General features: G+C 49.1%; 1 protein-coding gene and 1 long non-coding RNA gene across 7 annotated transcripts in view; one reads left to right on the top strand and one right to left on the bottom strand.

Moving 5' to 3' along the window:
• The window catches only part of NFATC2 (nuclear factor of activated T cells 2), a 159,054-nt gene that overhangs the window by 112,820 nt on the left and 20,671 nt on the right, over nt 1-25,563 (top strand). For all 5 annotated transcript variants that reach the window (XM_057528868.1, XM_028167299.2, XM_057528869.1 and 2 more), the window contains exon 9: nt 1,174-1,863. In XM_057528868.1, the coding sequence (XP_057384851.1) occupies nt 1,174-1,863 (690 nt within the window). The remainder of the gene's footprint in view (nt 1-1,173; nt 1,864-25,563) is intronic.
• The window catches only part of LOC130704854 (uncharacterized), a 45,751-nt gene continuing 42,653 nt past the window's right edge, over nt 22,466-25,563 (bottom strand). For both annotated transcript variants that reach the window (XR_009005352.1, XR_009005351.1), the window contains one exon: nt 22,466-24,340. This is a non-coding gene — a long non-coding RNA (uncharacterized LOC130704854). The remainder of the gene's footprint in view (nt 24,341-25,563) is intronic.

The following is a 25,563-nucleotide window of genomic DNA, read 5'->3' as shown; positions in this document are numbered from 1 at the left end:
TGCTGTCGCCCCTCCTGTGTGGCGATGAGGCCTCCCTGGGTCTGGGCATCAGCAGTCACCTGCCTGAACTTGGCTCGAGTGAGAACTCGAGGCCCGGGTACCTGGAGACGGTCTTTGAGTGGCTTCCTGAGAAGTTGGAGTCAAAGCTGCGTTTTTGCTGTAGATGCTGAAACTCCTTTGCCCCCTCCAGCCCCCAGCATTTGGGAGCCCCCGCCCCCCACCCCCAATTTGATTACGGTCCTGTCACCAATTCATTTACTCCAGTGAAAAGAAAACTGATTCCTCAGTTCCTGGGCCTGGTGGTGCTTCGGTAAATGATGTCGGAGAAGTTCGAATTCTGGTGACCGTCCTGGGTGGGGAGAGGGGAACGGTGACTTCACCAACACTCACAGTAGTAATAGTGACAGTAGCAACAACAGCAAGCATTGAGCACTTACTGTATGCAGTCACTGTACATACATGCACACATATCTCATTTAATCTTGCCCACAACCCCATGGGGTAGGTATGATTGTTCCTGCCAGCTAACAGATGGGGAAACTGAGGCCCAAGCCAGCAGGCCTCATTCCCCCAAAGTACTACAAAACTAAGGAGGCTGACAGTCACCGTTTGGTCATTCCTTTGTCCAGAAAATATCTGAGTGCTGATTAAGTGCCAGGTACGGTTTTAGGTGCTGCAGATCCAGCACTGAAAAAAAATCCCCCCTTTGAGAAGCTGACATTCTAGTGGGGGGTTTCAGATAATAAGTGAGCACGTAAAGTGCACAGATACTTCAGCTGGTGGTGAGTATGATGAAGGACAGCAAGCAGGGGAGGGGGGCTGGAGCTGCTAGAGCAGGAGGAGGAGGCGGAGGCATAATTTTACATCAAGCATTCTTCCCCGAGCTCTCCCCCTGGGCAAAAAGGCTGCACAAGGGCTGACACAGACCCACCAGCCACTTTTGCACTGTCAGAAAGACCTATGGTTCAAGATCATCACCCAGGGTAAAATTTCTAACCGAAGACAATTGCACAGGGAGCCTCTTGCCCAAGGCTAATAAGTGACAGAGCCTAGATCTTTGATCCCACCCTTGTGGACTCCTAAGGCCGTGTTCCTAACCGCTGTCTGCTAATCCTCTGCGCACCCCTGTGGCACTAAGAATGGTGCACCCCGTGTGCTTTTCTCTTCTCTCAGTCCCAGCCATCAAGACGGAGCCCACCGATGAATACGACCCCACCTTGATCTGCAGCCCTGCCCACGGGGGCCTGGGGAGCCAGCCTTACTACCCACAGCACCCAATGGTGGCCGAGTCCCCCTCCTGCCTCGTGGCCACCATGGCTCCCTGCCAGCAATTCCGCTCAGGGCTCTCATCCCCCGACGCCCGCTACCAGCAGCAGAACCCAGCGGCCGTCCTCTACCAGCGGAGCAAGAGCCTGAGCCCCAGCCTGCTGGGCTACCAGCAGCCGGCCCTCATGGCCGCCCCCCTGTCCCTCGCGGATGCCCACCGCTCTGTGCTAGTGCACGCTGGCTCCCAGGGCCAGAGCTCGGCCCTGCTCCACTCCAGTCCAGCCAACCAGCAGGCCTCACCGGTGATCCACTACTCGCCCACCAACCAGCAGCTGCGCTGCGGAAGCCACCAGGAGTTCCAGCACATCGTGTACTGCGAGAACTTCGCGCCCGGCACCACCAGGCCCGGCCCACCCCCTGTCAGTCAAGGTCAGAGGCTGAGCCCGGGCTCCTACCCCACGGTCATTCAGCAGCAGAATGCCACAAGCCAAAGAGCCGCCAAAAACGGACCTCCAGTCAGTGACCAAAAGGAAGTATTACCCGCGGGCGTGACAATTAAACAGGAGCAGAACTTGGACCAGACCTACTTGGATGACGGTAAGATGCTTGTTTTTCTCACTACCCGTGAGTTCGGTGCCCTGAAGCATCTCCCCAGCAAGTTTACTGTGTGGCCTGGGGATCTTCCTTCACCTGTTTGGGCCTCAGTGTCCCCTTCTTTAATTTAAGGGAGTTGAATAAGATAACCTTTAAGGCCTCACCCAACACTGTGCGTGAATCACCTCCAAGCAGGAGTTCTGGGGTGGGTGGTAGGAGTTTTAGTTGCTCCCCTACAACCATTGCAACAGAAAGAGCAAATGAGGGCACTTACGGCCCTAGGAGTGTCCCCTGGGTCACGAACTGGGTCAGTTTAACTGCTTCCACTCTTTCCACTTGCCAAATTTAGACCAAGGATAGGGAAACAGAAAGGAAGGAAAGCTAACCTTTTATTCCCGGAAAGAAAAAAAAAATCCCACTTTATAGCCCTCTTTTGTGTGTTTGGGGGAGGGGGATGGGGCCGGGGGAAGGAGAAATCTCGTTGAAAAGTGGCTCTCTCGGAAGGGAGCATGAATGGGGGCTTGCGGGCAGGCTGCGGGCATATCTCTGCCCTGTGCCAGTGGAACAGAGCCGCGCATTGATGGGAGGGAAGCAGCGGGCTTCCATTGTGGTGAGCCCAGCTGATGGGGTGGCTGGACCAATGAAAAGAGGCAGAGGCAGCTTTGTGTGTCTGTAGGCGCCTGAGTCTGTTGGCGGGGGCCCAGCTGGAGGGTAGTCTTGTTGGAGTGGCCATGTGTGTGACATTGGTCTGTGATCGCAGGGAGGAAGGGCCAGTTGTGTTGGCAGGACCCACCTGGGGTCAGCCAGGTGCGGGTGAAGGACAGAGAGGGCGGGGCAGGCAGAGCAGCCTTCCCCTGGGGGCGCCAGAAGAAAGAAGACAGGTGGTTTGAATTTCTGAATGGGAGAAGGAAAGCCTATACCGCTGGCGGCCATCCACAGCTCCGGCCTCGCACTTTACCGGCAGTAGCATCTGATATACCCTGAAACCTCAATTATTTAGGAAAATGTCCTCTCAGGAACCCAGCCAAGAAGTAGGAAGTAAGGCAGAAAACTTCAAAATAGCCACCGTAGTTATCACAAAGACCAGGTGCTAGATATCAGACACTCCAGTGGCAGGAATCCTTTGGTGCTCACTCGGAGACTATTGACTTTTCCTTTATGCAAAGTTTTGACGATCCGGGTTACCTGGGGGTTCGGTGACTTCTTGTAGTTTCCGTGTCCTCTCTCTAGTAAAACAGTCTTTCAAAAACTTCCCCCAAATGCATCCAGCAAAGATGCTTAGAGTCACTTAGTATAGGGTCAGACTGCCCCACGTGCCTTACAGGGCTGACCTCAAGGTATTGCTGAGTTAATAATTGATCTGTCTAGTCCTGAATAATCAAACACAGGTTGAGTTCGGGGCACCTGTGCTCTATTTTAAAAGAGAGACCAAGGTGTCATCCACTTTTGAACAATTTACACCCAAAATGGTGAAGATAAAGTTTTGGTGCTTACCTGAAAGGGGGTTATCATGTAGAAAATTCAACTAATGCAGAATGCCTTACCCGAGTGAGAGGGTAAATGAAACGGGGCTGTAACTGGACCTCTCTCCACATGTGCGCTCAGGGGCTAGATCAGGGCAGAGGTGCTTCATAAATAAATGATGCCAGAGCAAGGACTGGAACTTTCCCCCGTGGACTCTCTGTCCGGCGCTGGTTTAGTCTCTAGAGTGAGAAATGTGCCAGCCCCTCCCACTCACCCTGTCCCTCATCCCACATTGTAGACCAGTGGTGAGCGTCTCGGGTAGAGAATGGGAGTCCGTCCGTGCTTCTCCGTGATGCATCAGATTCCAAGTGGGGCCTCACATGGTCATGAGTAACCTTTAAGTATCTGTGGTAGCCCCAGACAGAAGTTTGTGTTACAGAGAAAGCAGCTGAGAATGGAGACCCTTTGGGGCCTCCTAAGTGTCTTTCTGAACACAGGCAGGTTCAAGGTCGTGGTGAGGGTGACCTCCCAGAGGGTCAGTAACACGAGTCAGCTCTAAGGCTGTCTCTGAGAACCAAGATAGTGAAATTGCTTCTCCTGGTGGAGCCTTTTCTTAAGTACATTCTCCATAAGCCCAGTTCCCTGGGATTTTAGGAGGTATTCTCTGAAATGAGGGTTCTGTGGCTGAGAAAGCAAAAAATACTTGATAAAACCAAGTTTTTAAAAACCTTGTTTACTGTAGGACTTCTCAGAGCCTTTACTGAGCTAGTGGACATTATCAATCTCTAAAACGAGGGGGAGGTAGCACCTGCCAAAATTACTTGATCACCCTCACAACTCCAGGGCGTGCTGTTCACATTGTATTTGATTGTACTCTGTGTGAACAGGGGCCCTTGGAGTTATACAGCGTGGCAGGCCTGGGACCCCTCTCCCCTGATGTGCGGGAGAAATAACATGAAGGAATCTCAGAGTTCAGAACCAGCACTGCCCCGTCCCATGTGCTGTATTCAGTCTTCTCAATTTGGGGGCTTCACGTTCCGGGGGCCAGAGCATGACAGGGCAGGAGAATAATCTCCACCCGTGTGGTCCCCAAAAGGCAGCAATGTGGCTGCTGGTTAGATGTTCCGTGCTTGACTGGAATTGTCCCCAAGGCTCTGCCCAGCCCAGGTCCCTCTGCTGGGGAGGTGCTCGTGTGGCCTGTTGGCCAGTGGTGAGCCCCGAACTGCACCACCGCTGTAGCCGCCAGGAAGAGGGGTGCAGCATCGTCTCCTAACTGCTGGGGTTTCAGATCCCTCTCACAGACGCCGTCTGGCCTGTGCACTCACGAAACATTCTCAGACTCCACTGTTGGCTTTGTGAATGTGGGATTCAGACTTCTCAGCTCTTTGGCATTTCTTTCTGACAGGTAAACTGGAAATCCCTGGGTCATTTCTCTAGTCTGTTTGGGAGGCATCCTAGGTCGTTTTCCATCCCTTTCGTCAATTCCCCAAAGGAGGTCTCCCCACAAAATACAGCTCTGGCTGCCCAAACTCCAGCGGAACGTGCTTCCCAGGTGGGGGCTATTTCTCACCTGCCATTCATTTGCCTTTTGGGATTTTTGGCAAACTAGACTTTCCTTGGAAACTTTGTGAGAGCTGGGCTTAAGTGCTTTGAGGGTCAAAGGAAGGTTCTGCAGCTGGAAAGAGAAGAGTCACCAGAGGATATGGGTCCAAATGCAAACACATCATCTTAGAAGTGGACCACGCTGCTCACCTGTGATCCCGGGAAGCCCCAGTGTTTGGTTATCTTTCCCCGACCCTTTGCTAACGACAGAGCGATCCGTTGTCTGGTCTGGGCGTCCCACCTGGCCCCACCTCTCTTCCTCCCCAGCTGCATTCCTGCACACAGACGCCGCCGGCTGCCTTGGCCCCCTTTCTTCTTGGAACTCCAAAATGCAGCTTCTGCTTTCTCCACTCCAAAGACTTGAGACGTTTTCCAAAAGTCTCTTTTTGAGCTAACAAGATAAGTGATATTTCAGGGCAAAATAATACCCTCACTCCTCTCCTCGTGTTCCTCTGCCCGCCCCAACTCAGGCGGCACTCTTCCGAAATGCATGCTTTGCACACACACACTCACTGTTTTTTTCTCTGTCCCCTTGTCTCCTCTGTAACCAGTTTCTTGTTCTAAAGCCCCAGGTCGTACCTGGCGAATAGCCTCGGCTCCTAGCAGCAGCCCGACCCTGTGAACTGGGAGCCCTCCTCTCCATCCCTCCTTCACCAGCCTCCCTCCCTCTCACCCAGAGGCAGCAACTGGTTGCCTTTTCTGGGCCAGGCACCCTTCTGGGACTAAGGGGTGCGCTGGTGAGCGAGTCAAAAGTCCTTGCTCTCGTGGGGTGTTTTTTTGGGTAAACGAGGCAGATGTTAGCCTGTAAGGTAATAAACCAGCTTATTTCAGATGGTGATAAAAAGCCATGAGGGAAAGCACACAAGGTCAGGAGCCGGAGTGTCGCTGGGTGGAGGTGGTGTTGGCCCCCTGAGACTGAGTGCACAGCGAGGCCGGCTCTGAGGGAGCTGGGCTTCGGGGAAGATCGGAGGGAAGGGTGTTTAGGGGAGCGGGAACGGCAGGCGGCAGAGGCTGTGAGGTCAGAGGCTGGGCTAGTGTCGGTGGGTGTCTGGCAGCAGGGCAGCGCGATTCGATTTACCTTCTGAAGAGATCACTGGCTGCATTTGGAAAATGGACAGTAGGGAGGCAGAGGTGGAAAACAAAGGGTTTACTTGGCTTTAGACACACCCAGATACTGGACTGTGAATCCTGCGGCGGGAATGTTGGGGGCGGGGCAGGGGAGGCACATTTAAAAAGGTTGCCTTGTGCCTCTGTCCACTAGTGCGGTTATTGGAAACCTAACTGGAAGAGCCAAAATGTGATGAGTTCACAAGGAATTCTGATCCCCTCCCCTGCCTAGAACTAAAGGGCGGCTCCACCTGCTACCGCCCAGGGCGCCTGCTTGGAGCAGGTAGGGAGTGTTTGTGCTGTGCTGGGATGGGGCGGAGTGGGGGGCAGGCAGGCCAGAGAGGCATTGGGGAGCTGGGACTCGGAGGGCACTCCTGCCGGCTGCCTCAGGTGACACGTTCTCAAAAGAGCTGGGGGTTCTCAGGTCATCAGGCCATCTCACCGTGGGCTCTGGGGTAGTGAGCCGACGCCGGCAGCCTCGAGACTCAGCCACGGACAAGCACACCCAGGGACAGGGGTGAGGCCTGGGACTGAAAGGAGAGCCTCCATCCCTTTCTGGAAATGTCTTAGGGAGAAGGATGAGGTCTCAGTGATTGGCCAGAGCCTCTGCCAGTGGCTTGTAAGGATGGCAGCCAGGGGTGTGTGTGTGTGTGTGTGTGTGTGTGTGTGTGTGTGTACATGTAGGAAGAGCACAAACCAGTTTGTTTTTCAATCTGCTTTCCTATTCTTCATACTTGAAAATCATTTATTGAAATACACTGAATAAATCTGAATATTTCTATATATTTAAATATTGAAATATAGGCACACTCAGAAATCAATAGTGTATTCTGCATTTCACCAGGTGGACCACCCAGGTAATTACCACCCAGACCATGCATGACATGGAATCTTGTTAGCACCCCAGGAGCACCCCGACATGTAATCTTCTGCCTTCTCCACAAAGGTGGCCATTATCCTGCTTTCTAACCCCAGAGGTTCAATTTGCCTTCGTGTAGAAACAGAATTCACACAGCTGTGCCCTTTTGTGTCTGGCTTCCTTCTGTCAACCACTAGCTTGTGAGATCCGGCAATATTGTTGGCTGTAGTTGAGGTTCATTCATTTTGTTGTCATGGATTATTCCACTGGGGAAACATTCTACAATCTCTGTGTCCATGTTCCTGTTGATAGACATTGGGGTTGTTTCCAATTTTATGAAGAAGCCTTCCATGAGCACTCGTGAACTCTTCTTTTGCTGCCCACACAGAAGGTCAGGAGTTTAAAACCCTTAAAACCCTTACCAGATGGTTTTCCAAAGTGGTTGTACCAGTTTATACACCCACAGCAGTGCAGGGGGTTGTACAAAGTGGTTTTAAGTTTAGTTCACTTTATATCTTCTCACCTTGGGACCTGCCCTCAGTTCTAATGAAGGTGCCTAGTTATGGGGGTTCCAGGCTGCAGACCCAGGGGGCTGCGAGCTGTTTGGGTATCAGCTGCTCTGACCCCTGCTTGGACCAGTTACTTAAACTCTCTGGGCCTCTACTTTCTTACCCATGAAAACTACACCTCCTGTTCAGATACTCAAACTGTCAAGCATGCATTAAGATCTGCACTTGGAAATAAGGCTCCTAAAAGACGTTCAACGATTAATATTCGCTCCATTAATAGTAATGGTGATGATTGTAATAACCTTGCTTCCCTTGAAGTTTCTTGTGGTGCCTTTTCCAGCCTTGCCTTTATTTTGGACACTTGAATACTTTGACCTTTTTTGTTAGATGGGAATACTCCCCGTGGAAAAAAGGTAGGGAAAAGCCCCAGAGAACGCACTGATCTGTGGCTCACAGAGGCTGCCTTTCAGGCCACAGAGAAGTGGAGGGTACACGTGCTGTTCACCTCGGGGCCCAGACATGGCCCAATTTCAATTCCCTGCTGCGTGCTCTCTTCCGCCCCGGGAGTGAACACGGCAGGTTGGAGTGAACCCCAAACTCGCCCATGGAGGTTAGGCAGCCGCCAAGAGCTTTCCCTTGACTCTTGGAAGCCACGCGGGTGCCCCGGGAGGAGCTGGCCACACCTTGTGCATTTCTCCGTGGAGGTGGTTTCCTGGGGCTGCCAGGCGGTGGAGCCAAAGGTGCCGCCCCACCGCATAAAATGTGTGCAGGGTAGTGGCCTGCCCGCAGGCATTCTCCTTCCTCGGTTGGGTCTAGTTTGAATCTTCCCCTTGCCTTGTTCCCGGTTCTCAGGACTTACTTGCCATGTCTCTGTAAGACATGTTGAATGGAGCTTTGAATATCAGCGTTCGTACTTACCTGTGACCTTGGGCAAGTGACTAGCCTTGCTGTGCCTCGGTTTCCCCATCCACAGAATGGACATAATCCCAGCTCTTCCCTCATGAGGCTGTGGTGAGACTGTATTGAGTTAATGAGCATCATACTTTTAGAACAGGGCTTGGCCCAAAGGACTCCCCGATAAACGTTAGCTGCTATTTTTCTTTGTGAATTTAATTGACTTCTTGTAGGACATGGTTCAAATTTTTTACAGTATATCTGCATAGGAGAATAGAAAATTGGCTATTCTGGTCTTTGGCGATGAGGACCACTTGCCTGTATGCCCTGTCTCTTCCATGTGGGCCAAAGTAGGGGACAAAGCCCCCAGGGCACTGGCTCAAGGTTTCCTTCCCAAGCTTCTTTCAGGGACCTCGGGACATTTACCTGCACAAGGGGACGATGCCCTGGGCCCAGGGACAGCTGGGAAGTCCAGTTAGCATGTCCCCTGCTATGCATCCTCGGTGGAGCATAGCAGGGCCCAACCGCAGGCCCAAGTTTTGCTAGTTGGGCCATTGGCAGAAGGTCCCAGGGTGTCCTTTTCAAAAGCTCTTTACCCAGAGGCTGGATGGGCCAGAGTGTGAGAACAGGCCAGGGAAGAATGGACAGAGGGACGCACCCTCCAATGTGCAGGAAGTGGGAAAGGAATCGAGGGTGGAAGAGCCATCTGTGACTGGCGTGGCTTTGTTCAGCAGGTCAGGGATCTTTAACTGGGGCCGGTCCATGCCTCCGGCAAAGCCTGTGACAAAGCAGCTCCTGTTTGGAGAGGCGTGCAAAGCCCACGGACAGCCCGGCTGCTGCTGACAACGGCCATGTGCCTGGCCGCCGTATTGGCCCAGGAGAGCTCGGCTTCTGGCAGCCACCCTGGCGGCGGTGGTGCTGGTGGAGGGTGACATGCAGGGATTCTCTATTCTGATGAGAACCAAGCAGAATGGTTGCTTGGCTTACGGCACCGTGGAGAGCCTGATTCAGGTGTTGTAGTGTAGGGCTGTGCGGGGCACCAGAAACTGCCGGAAACCACCAATGCCAAGTTTAATTCACACGGCCGCCTTTAGTGGGCACCAGTAGAGTCCAGGCTTCTGTTGAGGGCTTTGGTCAGCATTCTTTTTAAAGATCACGTAAAAATATCTGTGTTTTATAGAGGCACTATGTTCACATGCTTGAAAAAACAAAACAATATAAAAAGATATCCAGCAAAGTCTTACTCCCATTTTTGCTCTGCTCCCTGACACTAGTTTTCTCGAGCCTTCTAGAGTAGTATTTCTTAGCCTTTTGATCACTATTGCCACCCTTTCTACTCAGGCTTCTTTTTAGATAATTTTTTCCTAATTGCCACCCCCATGAACTGTCAATCCCATAGATGCACTGTATACCTGTTTAGGTACTGGGGGCCTTTGCAGGGCCACAAACCATTGTAATAGAACCAACTTTCACCCCTTTGGGGTGGTATCATCCCCGTTGGGAATGCATGTTAGAGTTTCTGTATGTAATCGTGAGCACATGCAAACATATCTTCTTCTTTTCCCCTTTTATTCTACAAGAGGTAGTAAAATATACACACAGGTCCCCTGTGGATGGGGAATTGGGTATCTCTGGCCACCACAAGCAGCACTTATACATATCTGTCACTCAGTGAATGGGCGGGTACGTCAGGGGACCGTTCTCTGGAATGGGATGTCTGGTCCGAGGGTCCAGCCTCGATTCAGGGCCTGCTGGGTGCAGAGTTTCTGGAGTTATCCTGCCTGGCTTTCAGTCTGGCCTCACCACTTCACTCTTTTGTGACCTCAGGTAAGCCACTTATGATAATGGCCCCCAGTTCTGAGGGTTATTGCATGCATGGAAATGGGAGCATCCTTTGTAAGGAAAGCAATTTGACCAGTACCCGGTGTGCATGGTGGGTGCTCCAGTAGTTGTTCATATACTTTTCTGCCACCACCACTACCACCAATATCACCGTCATCATCATCAATTCTGGGCCATTGCTATAGTCTGAATGTTTGTGTCTCCCACAGCTTGTATGTTGAAGCCTATCCCCCAATGTGATGGTATTAGGAAGTGGGGCCTTTGGGAGACGCTTAGGTCCTGAGGATGGAGCCCCCTGAATGGGATTAGTGCCCTTATAAGAGAGACCCCACTAAGCTCCCTAGTTCCCTTCCACCATGTGAGGTTATGCTGAGAAAGCAGCCATCAATGAAGAAGCGGGCCATATCTGCCAGCATTTTAATCTTGGACTTCTCAGCCTCTGAAACTGTGAGAAACAAATGTTTGTTGTTTATAAGCCATCAAGTGGCTTTTTTGTTATAGCCTCCTAACTAGACTAAGACAGTCGGCAGGTAGTAGGGGCAGAGCTGGGCTTTGGAGAAGAGCCCTGAGGCTGACTCTTAGCTTTTGTCCTTATTACCCTGCTGGGCTACTTCTTGTTAATTCAGCAAAGGATATTTAGAGTCTCACTGGAAAATGCCAAAGTCCAGAAAACTGCTTGCCTAGAGACAAGCCCACAAATTTTGCAGGAGCTCCTGATTGAAGATCACTTCACTGAGCCAGTAGAAGGTCTGCATCCCTCTCCCAGGAGAATAAACCTCATGTAGGTGTCTGTTCCAGGGGCATCTTTATTTTGCCCCTCTTGATGTTTCCCCACCTTCTAAGAACCTCAGATTTCTAGCTGTGACACTTAGCTGTCCTTTCATCCCAAATCATGTGTACTTTGTGTTGCTGGCTTATGTAAATATAAGGAACCACCTTCCAGCTGCCTCCAGACCCAGAAATGCTCAGCCATCTTTGTGAAATTCTGCAAAGCAGCTGTTTTCAAAGGAATGTGTTCTTGCATTTCGAGGTCAGAAGCTACCAAACCACAAGACAGTCCGTTCTCAGACTTGCTGTCCACTCAGCCCGTATTCCAGAGTAGCCTCTGACCCACAAAGAGCAGCCAGGACCCAAGAAAGAGGACCAAGGAGACATTATTTGGTGTCATCCGACGGCCCCAGAGTCAGCCACCAAACCCCAGCTTTTAAGGATTTGGAGTCGTTTGGACTGTGTTTATTTTCCACTTCCAAAATGAGGTTATTGTCTGGGGGAAACAAGTAAATATCCTGGGGAAGGAATAAGGTGATCAGTTAAGATGTATGCGGAGGTCAGCATCCTTTTTTTCCAAGGCCCTTCTAGACTTTCATTCTTATTAGCACAGCCTGCAGAAGTGCTGGGACTTACTTCCCCGCTTAGTGGATGTGCCGGACATGCTGGAAACATGGCTTGTTTCAGGATGCTGCGGCAACTGGGTGATTATTGTGAACGCCATTCCGTGCAGGACTGTACTTGTGATGGGCCTTCACTCGTCCCAGGCCATCACCTAACATAATCCAGAATGTGTGTATTAAAAAATGCGTAACTCCCCAATATCAGCTCGAGCTGTAATTTGTTTCTCTCTAGAGAAGTTAGAACTTGAAAAGCAATTTACTTATTTGAGGCTATGAATTAGATGGGGGGGGGCAGTTAATCAAATCTTATTTTAATACTGAATTTCTTCCTGTACTCCCTACCTTCTCCTCCATCAATAAACCCATTTCAGATAAATAGTAAAGTTTATTTTCCTGAAAAAAAAAAAAAACTTTAATGAAATAGCCCTAGTTTTATTCCCCTCTGTAGAGTTGAGATTTGGGTGCATTTTGTCTTTTGTTGCCCCCGAGTATAGTTCTGGATTCTTTTTTTGCCCTGGACCTATTCAACTTTATTTTAGCACCATTTTCTTTTACTTTTCATCCGAGAAGGGCTTTGTTCTTGGGAAATGATGAAACCATTTCTCTGGCCCTTCTCCACTGCATTCCTGACACCTCTTTAATTTGTTATTGACCCTGGGATCTGGCTAGCTGAGACTGTGACTCTCAAGGCAGGACTGGGGCCTGTTTTGCCCATCTACGATGTCCACAGTCTCTCTCTAGGCGAAGTCAAAGGCAAACCGAGGGTCGAATTTGAAGAGAGAGTCTGTTCAGGTCCTCAGCAACCAATCCTGCCACTTTCAGGTGTCAGGATGACATTGGCCTCATTCCTTTCAACTGCCATGAAATCAGATCTCCGGCCAGGCAAGTGAAGCAGAGTGCGCCGTGGTCGTTTTACAATGAGAGCCGAGTATCCCAACTCGATTTTGTGGCGGGCTTGTCTGCTGCAAGCGGTTTGGACTTAAGTCCCAGGCGTTCTGCAAACCAACAAATGGGTTTCAGCTGAAGCCTGTTAGTTCCACCATCCCGGGAAAGTTGAAAGGCCACTCCCTGGTTGTTAGTTTCCAAAACTCTGGACAGGGTGCTGTTCTGTTGCATAAGCCGACGACGTGGGGAACGCCTTTGAAATGTTCCGCAGCCGGTTCTTATAGATTTCTGGAAGTCGATGCTGTCTTTTGAATTCTCAGCTTTATTGGAAGCCTAAAAAAGAATTGACCCAAAATTGATGAATGCACCCTTTCCACTTCTTACAGATGGATTGAGTTGTGGTCTGCTTCAGGACTTGGCATGGGGGCGGCCAACTAGTGTTCCATGGGCTACATTGAGCCTGCAGATATTTTGTTTGGCCCACACAGTATTTTAAAAAATATTTGGATTAGATGCCAACGTTTAAAAACCAGGAGATTGCACATAAAAATACAGATTTCCGGCTTTCCTTGGAAAATCCGAGCATCTGGCCACCCTGGGCCCCATGTTCTGCACGGCGGCTACCTGGAGTCAAAGTCAAGGCTGGTCCTGAGTAGAGACCACCTCCTTTATTCAGACAGAGCGTGTACTTGACCATGGTGCCCCCCTCCCCCTCTGTCTCCTGAAGATGGATGGAGTGTCCATTGTTACTTACCAGCACGCTGGTACTGTTGTTCCCCTCATACTTGGCCGACCTCACTCAGCCAAGGTTTCCATCCAGACCCGTTCGGCATTTGCATTTGTTAGCACTCTTCTGGAAGTGCCACTTATGTCTGTGGCCACCTAACCCAGCACCTGGCGCACAGTGGGCACTCTGGAGGTGTCAGCTCCCTCTTTCTTCCCTCTCCCTCCTTGTGGCCGGGGGTAAGATTTAAAAACACCTTTTTGGATGAAATGCTGTAAATATATATAAATATAGAGTAGCACAGTGTACCCACTTACCCACCGCTCGGCTCCAGCTGTGGTCAACTCATGGCCAGTCGGGTTTCTTCTACACCTCTGTCTTCTACCGTCTCTATTTCACAATAATAGTTTGAAGCAAATCCTACACATCAAAAATCCTAGATACCAAAACCATATCATTTTGTGTGTAAATATTCAGTATGTATCTCTAAAAGAAAAATTTTCTGAAAATACTCATAACACACATGAAACTTAATGAAAATTCCTTAAAATCATGAAATATCTGGTGTTTAAACTTCCAGTCTTCTCACACATAACATAAAGGTTTCCTCCTTCTTTGTTCTGTTTTTATTATTTTATACTTTGAATCAGGATTCAGACCAGGCCCACACACTGCACGTGGATGCCTTGGGGTCTAAGACTGTTGTCATTCCAGAGGTTCCCCCTCTAGATTAAATAATAGAACCCTTTTTTGGTTTTATCATCATCATTATTATTATTTTGCAATTTATTTGTTGCAAAAACCAGATTGTTCGTCCTATAAAATTTCTCACAGTCTGGTTTTTACCAATTATGTCCCCATGGTGAGCTTTAGCATGTTCCTCTGTCCTCCGTATTTCCTGTAAATTGGCAGTCAATTCTAGTGGTTTCATGGATTCAGGTTTAATTGTTTTGGGCAAGACTGCTTCATAGGTGGGCGCATCTTTCTGTCAGGAAGCACGTGCCGTCAGGCTGTCCCCTTCTTGGTGATGTTACCAGCTACTGATGGTCAGTGCCGAAACTCCATTAATTCAGTGGTGCATTGATTGCAAAATGGCGATATTCTGTTCTAATTCTGTCTTCCCTTCCTCTTCTGTTAGCTGGAAAACTTCTATAAAGAGAAACTTTCCTTCATCAACAATGGTAGGATTCATATAGGAAAAGCAAGATGAATGCTTGATTCTTTCCCTTTATTTACCAGTTTTTAAAATAATGGGTTGGTTCATTAACATCGTCCAGTGGTGATCAATTAAGGAGGTTTTTTTTTGGGTACCGTTATGAACTCATAGATTTAAGCATAACTGATGTTTTAAGATTTTAATGGGCTTTTTTGCTTGTTCCTTTTGTCTTTGTCATTTGATGGATCTAAATAATATGACTTTCTCTCCTTTTTTCACCTGGCTTAGCAATATGCTCAGATATTTTGAGACATCAGGAAGGAAAGAACCCTATACGTAGACTAAGGGTTGTGTTCCTTACATGTGTGAAGGGGAAATCATAAAATAGCTCTTGAGTGCCATCTGGCTCAGATATCCCTCGCAGCATTGACGAGTCTTTAACCGTGGTTTAAGAATAGAGTTTGCAGGGCAGGGGAAAGTTATGTATTGATGAGGATGTAGAGGGCACCCAAAGTAACAGCAGCTTAAACAAGATAGATGATTTATTTCTCATGTAACAGCACAGGCATAAGCAGTCCAGGGCTGGTATACTGGTCCCATGGTGCCAGGACTAGGCTCTTTCTGTCTTATCACCCTGCCATTCTTAGGGTGGTACCCTCATCTGCACTGTCCAAATGGCTCCTGGATGCAGGAGAGGGTGGAGGAAAAGAGGAAGAAAGGCATGCCCCTTCTCTTTAAGGGTATAACCTGGAAATCTCATATATCCCTGTATCTGATACCTCATTGGCCAGAACTTTGTCATGTGACCACAGTGAGCTGCAAGGGAGGCTGGGAAATGTAGTTTTTATATTTACCCAACCATGTGCAGAGCTAATAAAGTCTATTAACTATGGAAGACAGGATGAATGGGTTCTGGGTCTCTGCACAAGAAGCATGATCATAATGGGAAAATAGCTCCAAAAGGAGGTTGGATATTTTGTATTGTTTAATATTCTTAGGAGTTTCTTCATCTATTCCACAAATATTTATTGAATGCTTCCTATGTGCCAAGTGCAATTTTAGGTCCTGGGGACACAGAAATGCATTAAACAGGTCCCTGCTTTCATGAAGCTTACCTCCTAGTTAGGGAACCAAACAAACAGCTAAATAAATATGTAGTTGTCTCTCTGCATTTACAGGGAATTAGTCCCAGGATCCCCTGCAGATACCAAAATCCATGGGTGCTCAAGTCTCTTATATAAAATTGTGTAGTGTTTGCATATAACCTACATGTATCCTTTTGTATACTTTAAATGATCTCCAGATTAATTGTAATACCTGATACAAGGTAAATGCTATGTAAACAGTTGCCAAGCTTTTGGAACTGTCTGGAAATTTTTTTCCAAACATTTCAGTCCACGGTTGGTTGAATCTGTGGATGTGGTTATAGTCTATGAAGAAAGTCTAAAACAGAAGAGGGAAGAGCCCTTACATGTCCAGTTATTGCTGATTCTCCCCATGGGAGGAAGAATTGCCACCAGTTAACCACCAGTCGGAAAGGTTTAGTGCCTGATTCTAATGGAAACAACAGCTATATAATGTTGAGTGTTGACTATAAAGGCCGGTTTCATAGACTGGAGAATTCTTGGCTCTCTCTGGGTGTGAGAAGCCACTAGGAACTTCTTTCTTGCTGTGTTCAGTGTATTCCCTGCTGAGCGCCTGGGACAGTGGCTTCAGGGTCAGAAGATGTTGATGAGTAGCTGTTATCAAAGGAAGCTTGACTTGGAGCCCCACTTCGCTTCCTTGCTTGTGGCCTTGGGTGAGGCATGTGTGAAAAGCAATTTGTAGACTGTCATGTGCCCCACAGATACTGGGGAGGGCCTCTTTTGGCATGGGGTTGGCAGGCCGCTGCCTCAGGAAACTGCCAGGAGGCATCTCGTTTGGGCATTTGCTTTCTTGGTTTGCCTTTAATCTACTGGTGCCCATTCATTCATTCCTTCTTTGAATGGATATTCACTGGGTACCTACTGTCTTCTGGGCTTTGTGCCAGGGGCTGGGACACAGCAGTGAGTGCAATGGACAGAGGCCCTCGCCTCGTCTGACCAAGTCTCTAGGGGAGATGTCAATCAATGAGTAATGCGAATTTCAGATGGGGTTCAGTCCTCTGATTAAAACAAACAGATGAAGGTAGGGGAGGGCATAACTTCTGACCCGGCCGTCAGGGCCAGCCTCTTAGAGGAGGCGACCTTGAGCTGAGACATGAAGGAGGAGGTGGGGAAAGGGAATCCCAGGCAAAGGGAACAGCATGTCTAAGTGCTGGTTTGTGTGGAGGACAGAAAGAGGTCTGGGGTCGTTGAGATTCATGCCCAGGAGATGAGATTTTGAGGGCAGGCCAGACCACGGAGGGCCTCAGAGGCCACGGCGAGAGGTTTGGATTTGATTCCTGGAGGGAAGGGAAGCTGCTGGCAGGTGGAAGGTTGCCGTTTGGGGGGTGTGTTGGCCAGGCTGGCAAGTACAGGAAATAATCATAACAATAATCCCTCCCCCTTAATGAGCACCTTTGGAAGGCAGAGACTAATTATCATCTCCGAATCAAGGCTGTGAGACCAGGCTGAGTAGCGAGGCAGTGATTTGTCTCGGGTCACGGAGCTCGAGGCCCAGGGAATCAGCTGTTGGAGGCATGTGTGTGAGAGAATGATCTAGATTCAATTCATAAACAGAATGGAGCATTTATCTTGGGCCTTTCACTCCGTGCATCTGATGAGACGTCAGAAAATTGCTTTCCCTCCATACCCGCTGATCTGACTGCTTCCTGGACACCACTGCACGGACACCCTGCAGGAATGCCCGACTCAGCCGGTGCTAAAGTGCTCTCATACCCGACCCTCCTCTGTTCCTATCTCTCCTCCCCTACCTGTCCTGAGGAATTTGGGGTGTGGCCTTAGGCGAGTGACTTAATGTCTGTGACCTCAGTTTCCCCATCTGTAAAATGGGGCTAATAGCAGTGCTTCAGGTTTAAATGAAGTGATATATGAAAGTGCGTGTAGCAGGGTCAGTCACATGGCAGGTGCTCCCTAGAGTAACTGTCAGCTTCATCATCTTCCTCTGTCCAGGGTGGTGGAAATGTCTTAGTCTCTGCATTTGGGACGTGCCAACCCTTCTTTAACATCTTCTCACCACTTCCGGGTCAAGGCCATCTGCTCAGGCCCCACAGTGAGCCTCGTCAGGGACGTTGGCCCGGGCCCTCCGGACACCCTGCTGTGTGTGGGGCGTGGGAGGTCGACTGTAGTCTTGTTCGTACCAGCAGACGGCTGGTACTCAGGAAGCAACCTGAGTATCTATTAATAAGAGTCAGCCACACAAGGGGGTACTGAGCAGCTGGGGATAGGAGTAGAAGCGGGGGACCTTTTCCTGTTTGTATGTTTATGCTTTGGGATTCTTTTCGCCTTTGCCATATGCATGTATTTACTTTAAAAAAAAATTAAGAGGAAAAAAAAGATTAAAGGAAGGGATACATTTCAGGTCCTAGCAATGACCCTAGAAGCTAATATAAAAAAATGGGGACTTAGAAATAGGAAGCTTTTAGTTCCGGTTAGGGGCTCGTCTCCCACCATTTGGATGCGTAATCGTCCTTGTGCACCCCTCTGGGCTTTGAGTGGAGGAGGACACACAGCTGCGCTGAGATTTTCTTGCCTCTGGACCTGCGCCCACGCCGTAACCTCCGCCTGGAATGTCCCACCCCTCCCGCTGGTGCCTTCTGAAATCTGAGCAGCGTTTGGAGGCTCTGACAAGCTCTCTTCTCCCTGCAGCCGTAGGGTTTTTCTCTTCCTCTGAGTACTGCAGCCACACCTGGTCCCTTGCAGTTGCTGTTTATTCCATGTTCCTTTCAGGTGCTCTTGTGTATTCCCCACCCCCCACCTCAAGTCCAAGTCTCCGGGTGGTAAGGACTGATGTCTCTGACTAGTCTGTACCCCGGCTGCCCCTGGGCTGACTTTGCACATAGTAAGCCCTTAATAACATGTTCTAATGTCGCCTTTGTGCAATCTAGCCCAGCTCCCTGCACATAAGATGCTCACCATATATTTGTGGAACTGCATGAATATCCCAGAATGAAATGGAGATCATATACTGCCTGGGTTTTTTGTTTGTTTGTTGTTTTGTTTTTTTAATTTATTTTATTTATTATTTTTGGCTGCGTTGGGTCTTCGTTGCTACTCGTCGTTGCGCTGCGCAGGCTTCTCATTGCAGTGCCTTCTCTTGTTGCGGAGCACGGGTTCTAGGCATGTGGGCTCAGTAGTTGTGGCTCGCGGGCTCTAGAGCGCAGGCTCAGTAGTTGTGGCGCACGGGCTTAGTTGCTCCGTGGCATGTGGGATCTTCCCGGACCAGGGCTCGAACCCGTGTCTCCTGCATTGGCAGGCAGATTCTTAACCACTGCGCCACCAGGGAAGCTCACTGCCTGGGTTTTAAATGATTGAAAACTATTCATCATAAAACCACAACAATAATACTTCTTTTTAATAATAATAGCAGCTAATACTTTGATGTCATTTATTGCATACCAGGCACTCTTCTAAGACATCATTATATTAACATATTTAATCTTCACAACAGCCCCATGAGGCAAGGACTATAATTATTCCCGTTTTATAAATGAGGAACCTAGTCCAGAGAGGTTAAGTAACTGGCCCAAGGTCACACAGCCAGTGAGTAAGTATGTAGATGTTCCTTATCTAGGTTTTTGGGGAGGAAGGATGCCATGCATTTCTTTGGGAGTTCAGGAGTACAAATACAAAAAAACCCTGGAGCAGCTGCTGGCAAGGTGTGACAGCATATAAAACCTGGGGAGACGACCTGTGTCCTGGTCCTAGAATCAGGCCTCACGACAGCTTTGGAACCAAGGGCTGTGAGCTTTTCAAAAGGCCTGAAGAAAAGTTTGAGAGACTTAGGGGGTTGGAGTGGAGGAATAAACTCCATCCGAAAAGGGAAGCATAGAATTGCAGTGACAAATGTTCAGTGAACTGCCTGTAAACATAAGATGTCAGCCAGTCACCTTCAACCTTTGCAGCAATATTTAAATTGTATTTATTGTGAGCAGTGGGGGCATTTTACTCGCTTGGCATCATAGGGCCAGCCTGGAGTTTTCAAAAGTAACAGTGCTGGGGCCCTCGAATGTCCCGCTGGTTCTCTGTGGGGTGGCAGCCAGGAAGGCACAGGGAACAGCGCGGGAAGGCTCCCGCGGGCCCCCGGTCTGCCCCTCGACGCCACGCTCTCCTGGCCTCAGACTGCCCCGTGGACTTGAGTCCCAGAGGCAGAGTCCGAAGACCAGGCCGGGGCAGGCCTTCAAAAATGTGCTGGCTGCTGGGCCCACTAGAAAATCCATTTCTTGCTTCCAGCCAGCAGCCCTGCCCAGTCCCGGGCCATCCTGGGGTTGTTGTGACAGCAAAACCAAGTGCCATGGAAACGATTGTGCAACCCCGGGCTGCCTGGAGAGCAGGGCAGCTGCTCTCAGCTGGGTCGGTGCAGCTTCGATCTGCCCTCCTCCCATTCCCCTTGGTATCCTGTTGTGCTTGGCCTGGGCTGCCTTTGGACTCAGAAGCGCTTCTTTTGCAGGGAGACCCGCGAGCTCGCTCCCCCTTTTCGCGCCAAGAGGCAGCCCAGCTGGCTCTCACGCCCCGATTCTGGCTGCCGCCATCCAGCCCCTGCTCCTCCCGAAGGTGCGTCCCCGTGGGCCCAGCTGGCGGCCGGGGACTCCCGGGAGTGGGCATCTGAGCTGGCCTGGGGCTTCCCTCTGTAAACACAGTGTTTGCATCCCAGGCCTGGTCAGGGCTCTCCCGGCCAGTGGGGCCTCCCTCTGGTTCCAGGCGTTTCTGGGGGCCGAAAACAGAAACCAGCCCTGTGTTTTCCAGGCTGCCAGGCTTCTGAGAAATTCATGCCTCAGCCCAGAAATTCCCTGCTCCCGCTCACCCCCGGCCCCTTTCAGAGAAGAGGGTACCTGCTCCCCACAGGCTGGCTTCCTGTCTCTTCTGATGAAGGGGAAGTTTCTGGGGAAGATCTTTGGCCCCATTCGCAGTGGCCCATCTCTCTGGTCACGGGACCCTCTCCCACCCCAGTCCCGCAGCTGTTTGATGTCAGAGCGCAGGTCGTGGGGACCCTGCCGTGGGCTCTTGCCACCTGACTGTGGCCAGGATCACCCTGGAAAGAGTTTCCTAAATTCAGACTCTAGATCACAGCCCTGGGGCAACTGCTGTCCTGAGGGAGCTGCTAGGCGTTCGGGGGTTCCCTCTGTGGGGCTAATGTTGGGGGCCGGCAGGAAGGAAAGCAATCCATTGAAAGTAATTCCTGCTGAAATAGGAGTGACTGATAACGTTAGGGCCCCCTCCTGTGGGTGCCTCCAATTCCCACGGGGGCTCATTCATGCTGATGGGTCTCTCAGGGAGAAATGGGCTGGGATGTTTTCACGCAGAGGTTGCCACCTCTAGTTTCTGTGTTGGAAGGTTTGGCATCCTGACCCAAAGTCTTGCAATTTAGTCAGTTCTACTCCACACTTTTGCTGAGTACCTACCTACTATGTGCCAGGCAGAGAACAAGTCAAAGGGCATTGATGTGCTAACTCGCACTGTGGTCTGTAATATGGCCACGTGTTGTGTGTGTGTGTGTGTGTGTGTGTGTGTGTTTGCGGGCACGTGCCCAAAATCAGGCATGCAAAGGAACAGCCCAAGAGCTAGAATGGGTAGCAGAAGAAATAAGTTGGCTCCATCAGGTCCTCCTTGGACTTCAACGGTTAACTCTGATCATTTTAGGTCTGAACAAAAAGCTTCTGTCTTTACCATTAAACCAACGTTTCTTGGCGAGGCAGGAAGGCAGGGTAGAGGGGTTTTGAGTTTGTGCCCTGGAATCCCACCTGCATTTAAATCCTGGCTCGGCCACCTGCTGGCTGTGTCACTCTGAGCAATTCCCTTCAGCTCTCTGAGTCTTGGTTTACTGGACTGCAAAATGGGGATAATAATAATACCACCTACTCAGGGGACCTTGTGAACACTGAATGGTTAATGCATGTAGATTTCTTAGACCAGAACCTGGCACAGAGCAAGTGCTCAGAAAGTGCCAGCCTCCCGCACGATTTCTTTTTTTTTTTTTTCCTGAATGAATCAAACCGTTTCTTTCCGATTTGTGCTATAGGAATTATCCAAAGTTCCTTCTCCCCTACTATCAATACCAAGACAGACCATCTTGTGGATTCCATTCAACTGTGTGGTCAGTCCCCACGCAGCACGATTTCTTGACACCTGAGGCCAGCCAGGTCAATTGACAGGTGCTGGGTGAATGAGGGGCGGTCCCTGCCCTGTGGCTCTTACAGTCTCATGGGGAAGAAGGATAATAAATACAACAGAGAAATGTGTTTCAGATGGTGAGACTTGCTATGAAGGAGAGAAACAGGTGCTGTGAAAGGAGACCTTGGACAGGGTCTCTCAGAGGAGGTGACCTTCTCCTGCCCCAAGTGTGCCAGAAGGCCCCCTCCCCCAGTCCCCACGGGGCACGCTGCTGTCATTCCCCAGCCTAGTTCTTGTGTGGTAGGCACAAGGTCGTCTGTCTCGGTTTGTCTGCCTTCCCTCCATTTCCTTCCCCACCTCCTTCCTTCCTTCCTTCTCCCTCCCTCCCTCCCCCCTCCCCAGTTCCTTCCTTCTCTGTCCCGTCTCCCGCCCTCCTCTCTCCCTCCCTCCCTCCCTCCTTCTCTCTCCCTTTCTTCCTTCTTTCCTTCCCTCCTTTCTTTAACTGCCAAATGACTTTCATTAAATATACATAAGATATAAAAAAAAATAACAATACAAATACCATGTACCTACCCCGAGTTTAAAGAAAAAGAATATAACCATTACCTTTGCACTCTTCTGCCTTCTAAAAACATTTTTCATTTGCAAATCTTTCAGTTATGTTTCTCTACAAGAGCACTCGTTAAAAATTTTTCTCTGATTTTCATTCTCACAGTGAAACTAATTCTTTTTTGGGGGCTAATTTTTAAAAATTAAAGTACAGGTCATTTACAATGTTGTATTAGTTTCAGGTATATGACAAAGTGATTTAATTACACATATATGTGTGTATGTATGTGTATATATATATATATATATATATATATATATACACACACAGATATATATATATTCCTTTTTTAGATTCTTTTCCGTTATAGGTTATTGCAAGATAGTGAATAATATAGGTCCCTGTGCTATACAGTAAATCCTTATTGTTTATCTACTTTATATATAGTAGTGTGTTAAAATAATTCTTTAATATCAAACTCAATGCTCAAATTTTCAGCTGCCTCATACATGGCCTAATTTTTTTTCCCACAGTTCATCTTGACTCTGGATCCAAGGCAGGCCCACACAGTGTGGTTGTTTGAAATGTATTTTCCGTTTCTTTCATCTGTGCAGGCCCCCTTTATCTTTTTCCCCTTTGCCATCTTTGCATTGAAGAAGCCAGGTGGTTTGCATGTAGGCTGGGTTTCGCTGATTGCAGCCCCGAGGTCGTCGCTTTGTCCTCAGCATTTCCCGTAAATCAGTAGTGAGATGGGTGGCTGGATCAGATTGAGTTTGATGTTTTGGGTGAGGCTCCCTCACACGTGGTATGTTCCTCCATCAGAGGTGTCTGGGGTCTGTCTCTGTTCTGCAATGTTCTCAGCCGTGATGCTCCACGCCTGGACTGAGCGCGGAATTTTGAGTGTATTTTCTTCCCTCCCACCTTAGACGAATTGCTATCCTCAATTTTGTGTTTGTCACTCTCCTTTTTTTAAAAAAATAGTTTTACCACTTGTTTGATTCTCTAAACAACACACTGAGTTTTGCATGCTTGTGAACTTTACATAAATGCAGTCATTCTGTAAGTAGTTTTCTGCAACTTGCCTCTTCCTTCAACATTACGTTCTTGGTATTCATAGGTTGTCATTTTTGTAGCTGTAATTCTTTCTTTTCCTCTGCCGTGTAATAGTCCATTGTAGAGCTCATTTATCCTTTCTGCTGATGGTGGACATTTGGTCATTTCCAGGTTTTTTTCCCTATGCTGGTACAAACAGTGCTTTCCAGAATGTTCTTTCTCTGCACACAGAGGCGCTTCTGTCGGGTTGTACTTACAAGTAGAATTGCTTGGTCACTGGGCGTACACATCTGCCACGTCAGTAGACAATACCAAATTGTCTTCCAAAGCGGTTGTACCAGTTTATACTCCCATCAGCAACACAGAAGTAAGTACATGGCTCTACATCCTCCCAACGTTTGAAACTGTAAGATTGCTAAAGTGTTTGCAAAACTCCTGTGGGTGAGGTGGTATCTTTCAATGAATAGAAACTTTTAATGTCGTTAAATTTATTTTTGGAAAGGTTTGAGCTTTTTGAGTGTCATTTGGGACGGTGCTACCGAAAATGTGTCATCGGACTGGCCACATCCGTGTCACGTGGAAGCTCGTTAGAAATGCAGATTCTCAGGCCCTGCCCACCCCAGATCTGCTGAATCAGAAACGCTAGGGTTGGGCCCAGCAACCTGAGCTTTTATGAGCCCTCCAGTGATTCGGATGCTTCTCTGAAGCACTGGTTTAGGAAATCCCTTTCTACCCCTATGTCATAAAGAGAGCTTCTCCTGTATCATCTTCCCAACATGTTACAGTTTTATCTTTCACACTTAAGTTTGTAATCCACCTGGATTTGACTTTTGTGTCCAGTATGAAGTAAATTTCTAATTTCATCGTTTTCTGTGTGGATAAGTTGTGGCCCCAGACCATCTATTGAGAAGTCCGTCCTTTCCCCACGGGCCTGTAATCCATCCATGTTGTAAATATCGTTTCCATGTAAGTGCAGGCCCCTTCGTGCTCTCTCGGCTTTGTTCTGTAGGAGAGTTTGTCCCCAGTTCTTCATTACAGCCGCTTTGTAGATGTTCTGGACGGCTGGTAGCTTTAGTCCCCAGCCCGTTGTTCCCCAGAAGTGTCTTTGCTTTTCTGCAGACACGTTGGAGAGTCAGTCTGTCAGGCTCCACAGCATGGCATTGAATCTTTCTGTCAACTTTAGATCGTTGAATCCTTTGCTCAAATGGGGGAAAATGGACATTGTACAGTATTGAGTGTTTGTGGGGTCCTTCTAAAACCTGCTCAAGGCCATCTTTTATAACAGAAGTAAAGCTAGAGCCACTTCTCACAGGGGCTTGCTGTCATTCTGGCCACCAGCCCTGCCGCATGGGCTGGGCTGGGCTGTGTCTCACAAGCTCATCACGGTGGTCCCTAAACCCACCGCCCCCCTCGAAGCTCAGTGGCCTCAGTGGACACATCCTCAGGGTTGAGATGACAGAGGGCTATAGTTGGAAAGGCTGACCCACCCATCTCTAAGTGTCTCCAGTTTCCTGAGGATATGCTACTCTTAAAACCTGCCTCCTGCTAAGGTCTTTTCATGGGCAATTTCTAGCCACATCCCAGTTGGCGTATGAAATGGGCTCAGGATAGAGATGTTCACAAATGGAGAAACAGTTTCTCCTCCTTGAAGCTGGACTGAGTGGAAAACAAAGGTTGAGGGTTCCAGATTCCACAGTCTTGTCTTGAGCCCATTTGCAGCATGGTTTAGTACGCCAGCTGTGTACCACCCTCGGTGCTAGGTGCTCTGTGGGTGGTGTGGGCCTTGTGGAACTTTGGAGCCAGGATTTCACCAGTCAGATAAGGAGCCAGGCAGGGGACAGCATGATCCAAAACTCAGAAGACCTGGCTTCTCCCTTATGACAGCAAAGCATGATTTCTCTCGGAATCTGCTCTACTGAGACAGATGTTACAATACCCCACATTTGGCCATGATGAGGTCAACACTGGGGACACTGAAGGGAACACAAAGGCTCAAAGTTCCTGCCCTCTTTGAGCTCACAGTCTAAACATAAACGATAACACCAGCTAGAATAAGTGCTATGGAAAAAGGTAAAGCAGGGTGGAGGGGAATAGAGAGTGGTGTGTGGCATGGGGGGCCTGCTGTTCCATAAGGGAAGCATCCCAGAGGAGGTGACATTTGAGCAGAGATCTTGCTGATAGAGCCTTGCAAATATCTAAGGAAAGAGCACCCTTGGTAGAGGTAATAGCAAGTGCAAAGGCCCTGGGGTGGAAGTATACTTGGCGCATTCAGAGTGTAGAAGGAAGGCTGGGGGTACTAGAGGAGAGTGAGGAAGAGAAATGCATCCTCTTTGATCTCAAAGGAATGGCCTTTCCCAAGGCCAAGTGGGGTCCCTGGGTCCCAGCAGTGGGTTGGTGCTGGCTGGTGAAAGTCCATC

Source organism: Balaenoptera acutorostrata, chromosome 15, assembly GCF_949987535.1.
Source record: "Balaenoptera acutorostrata chromosome 15, mBalAcu1.1, whole genome shotgun sequence".
Classification (NCBI taxonomy): domain Eukaryota; kingdom Metazoa; phylum Chordata; class Mammalia; order Artiodactyla; family Balaenopteridae; genus Balaenoptera; species Balaenoptera acutorostrata.
Note: the sequence above shows the minus strand (reverse complement) of the source record. Positions and strands in the feature narration are given on the sequence as shown.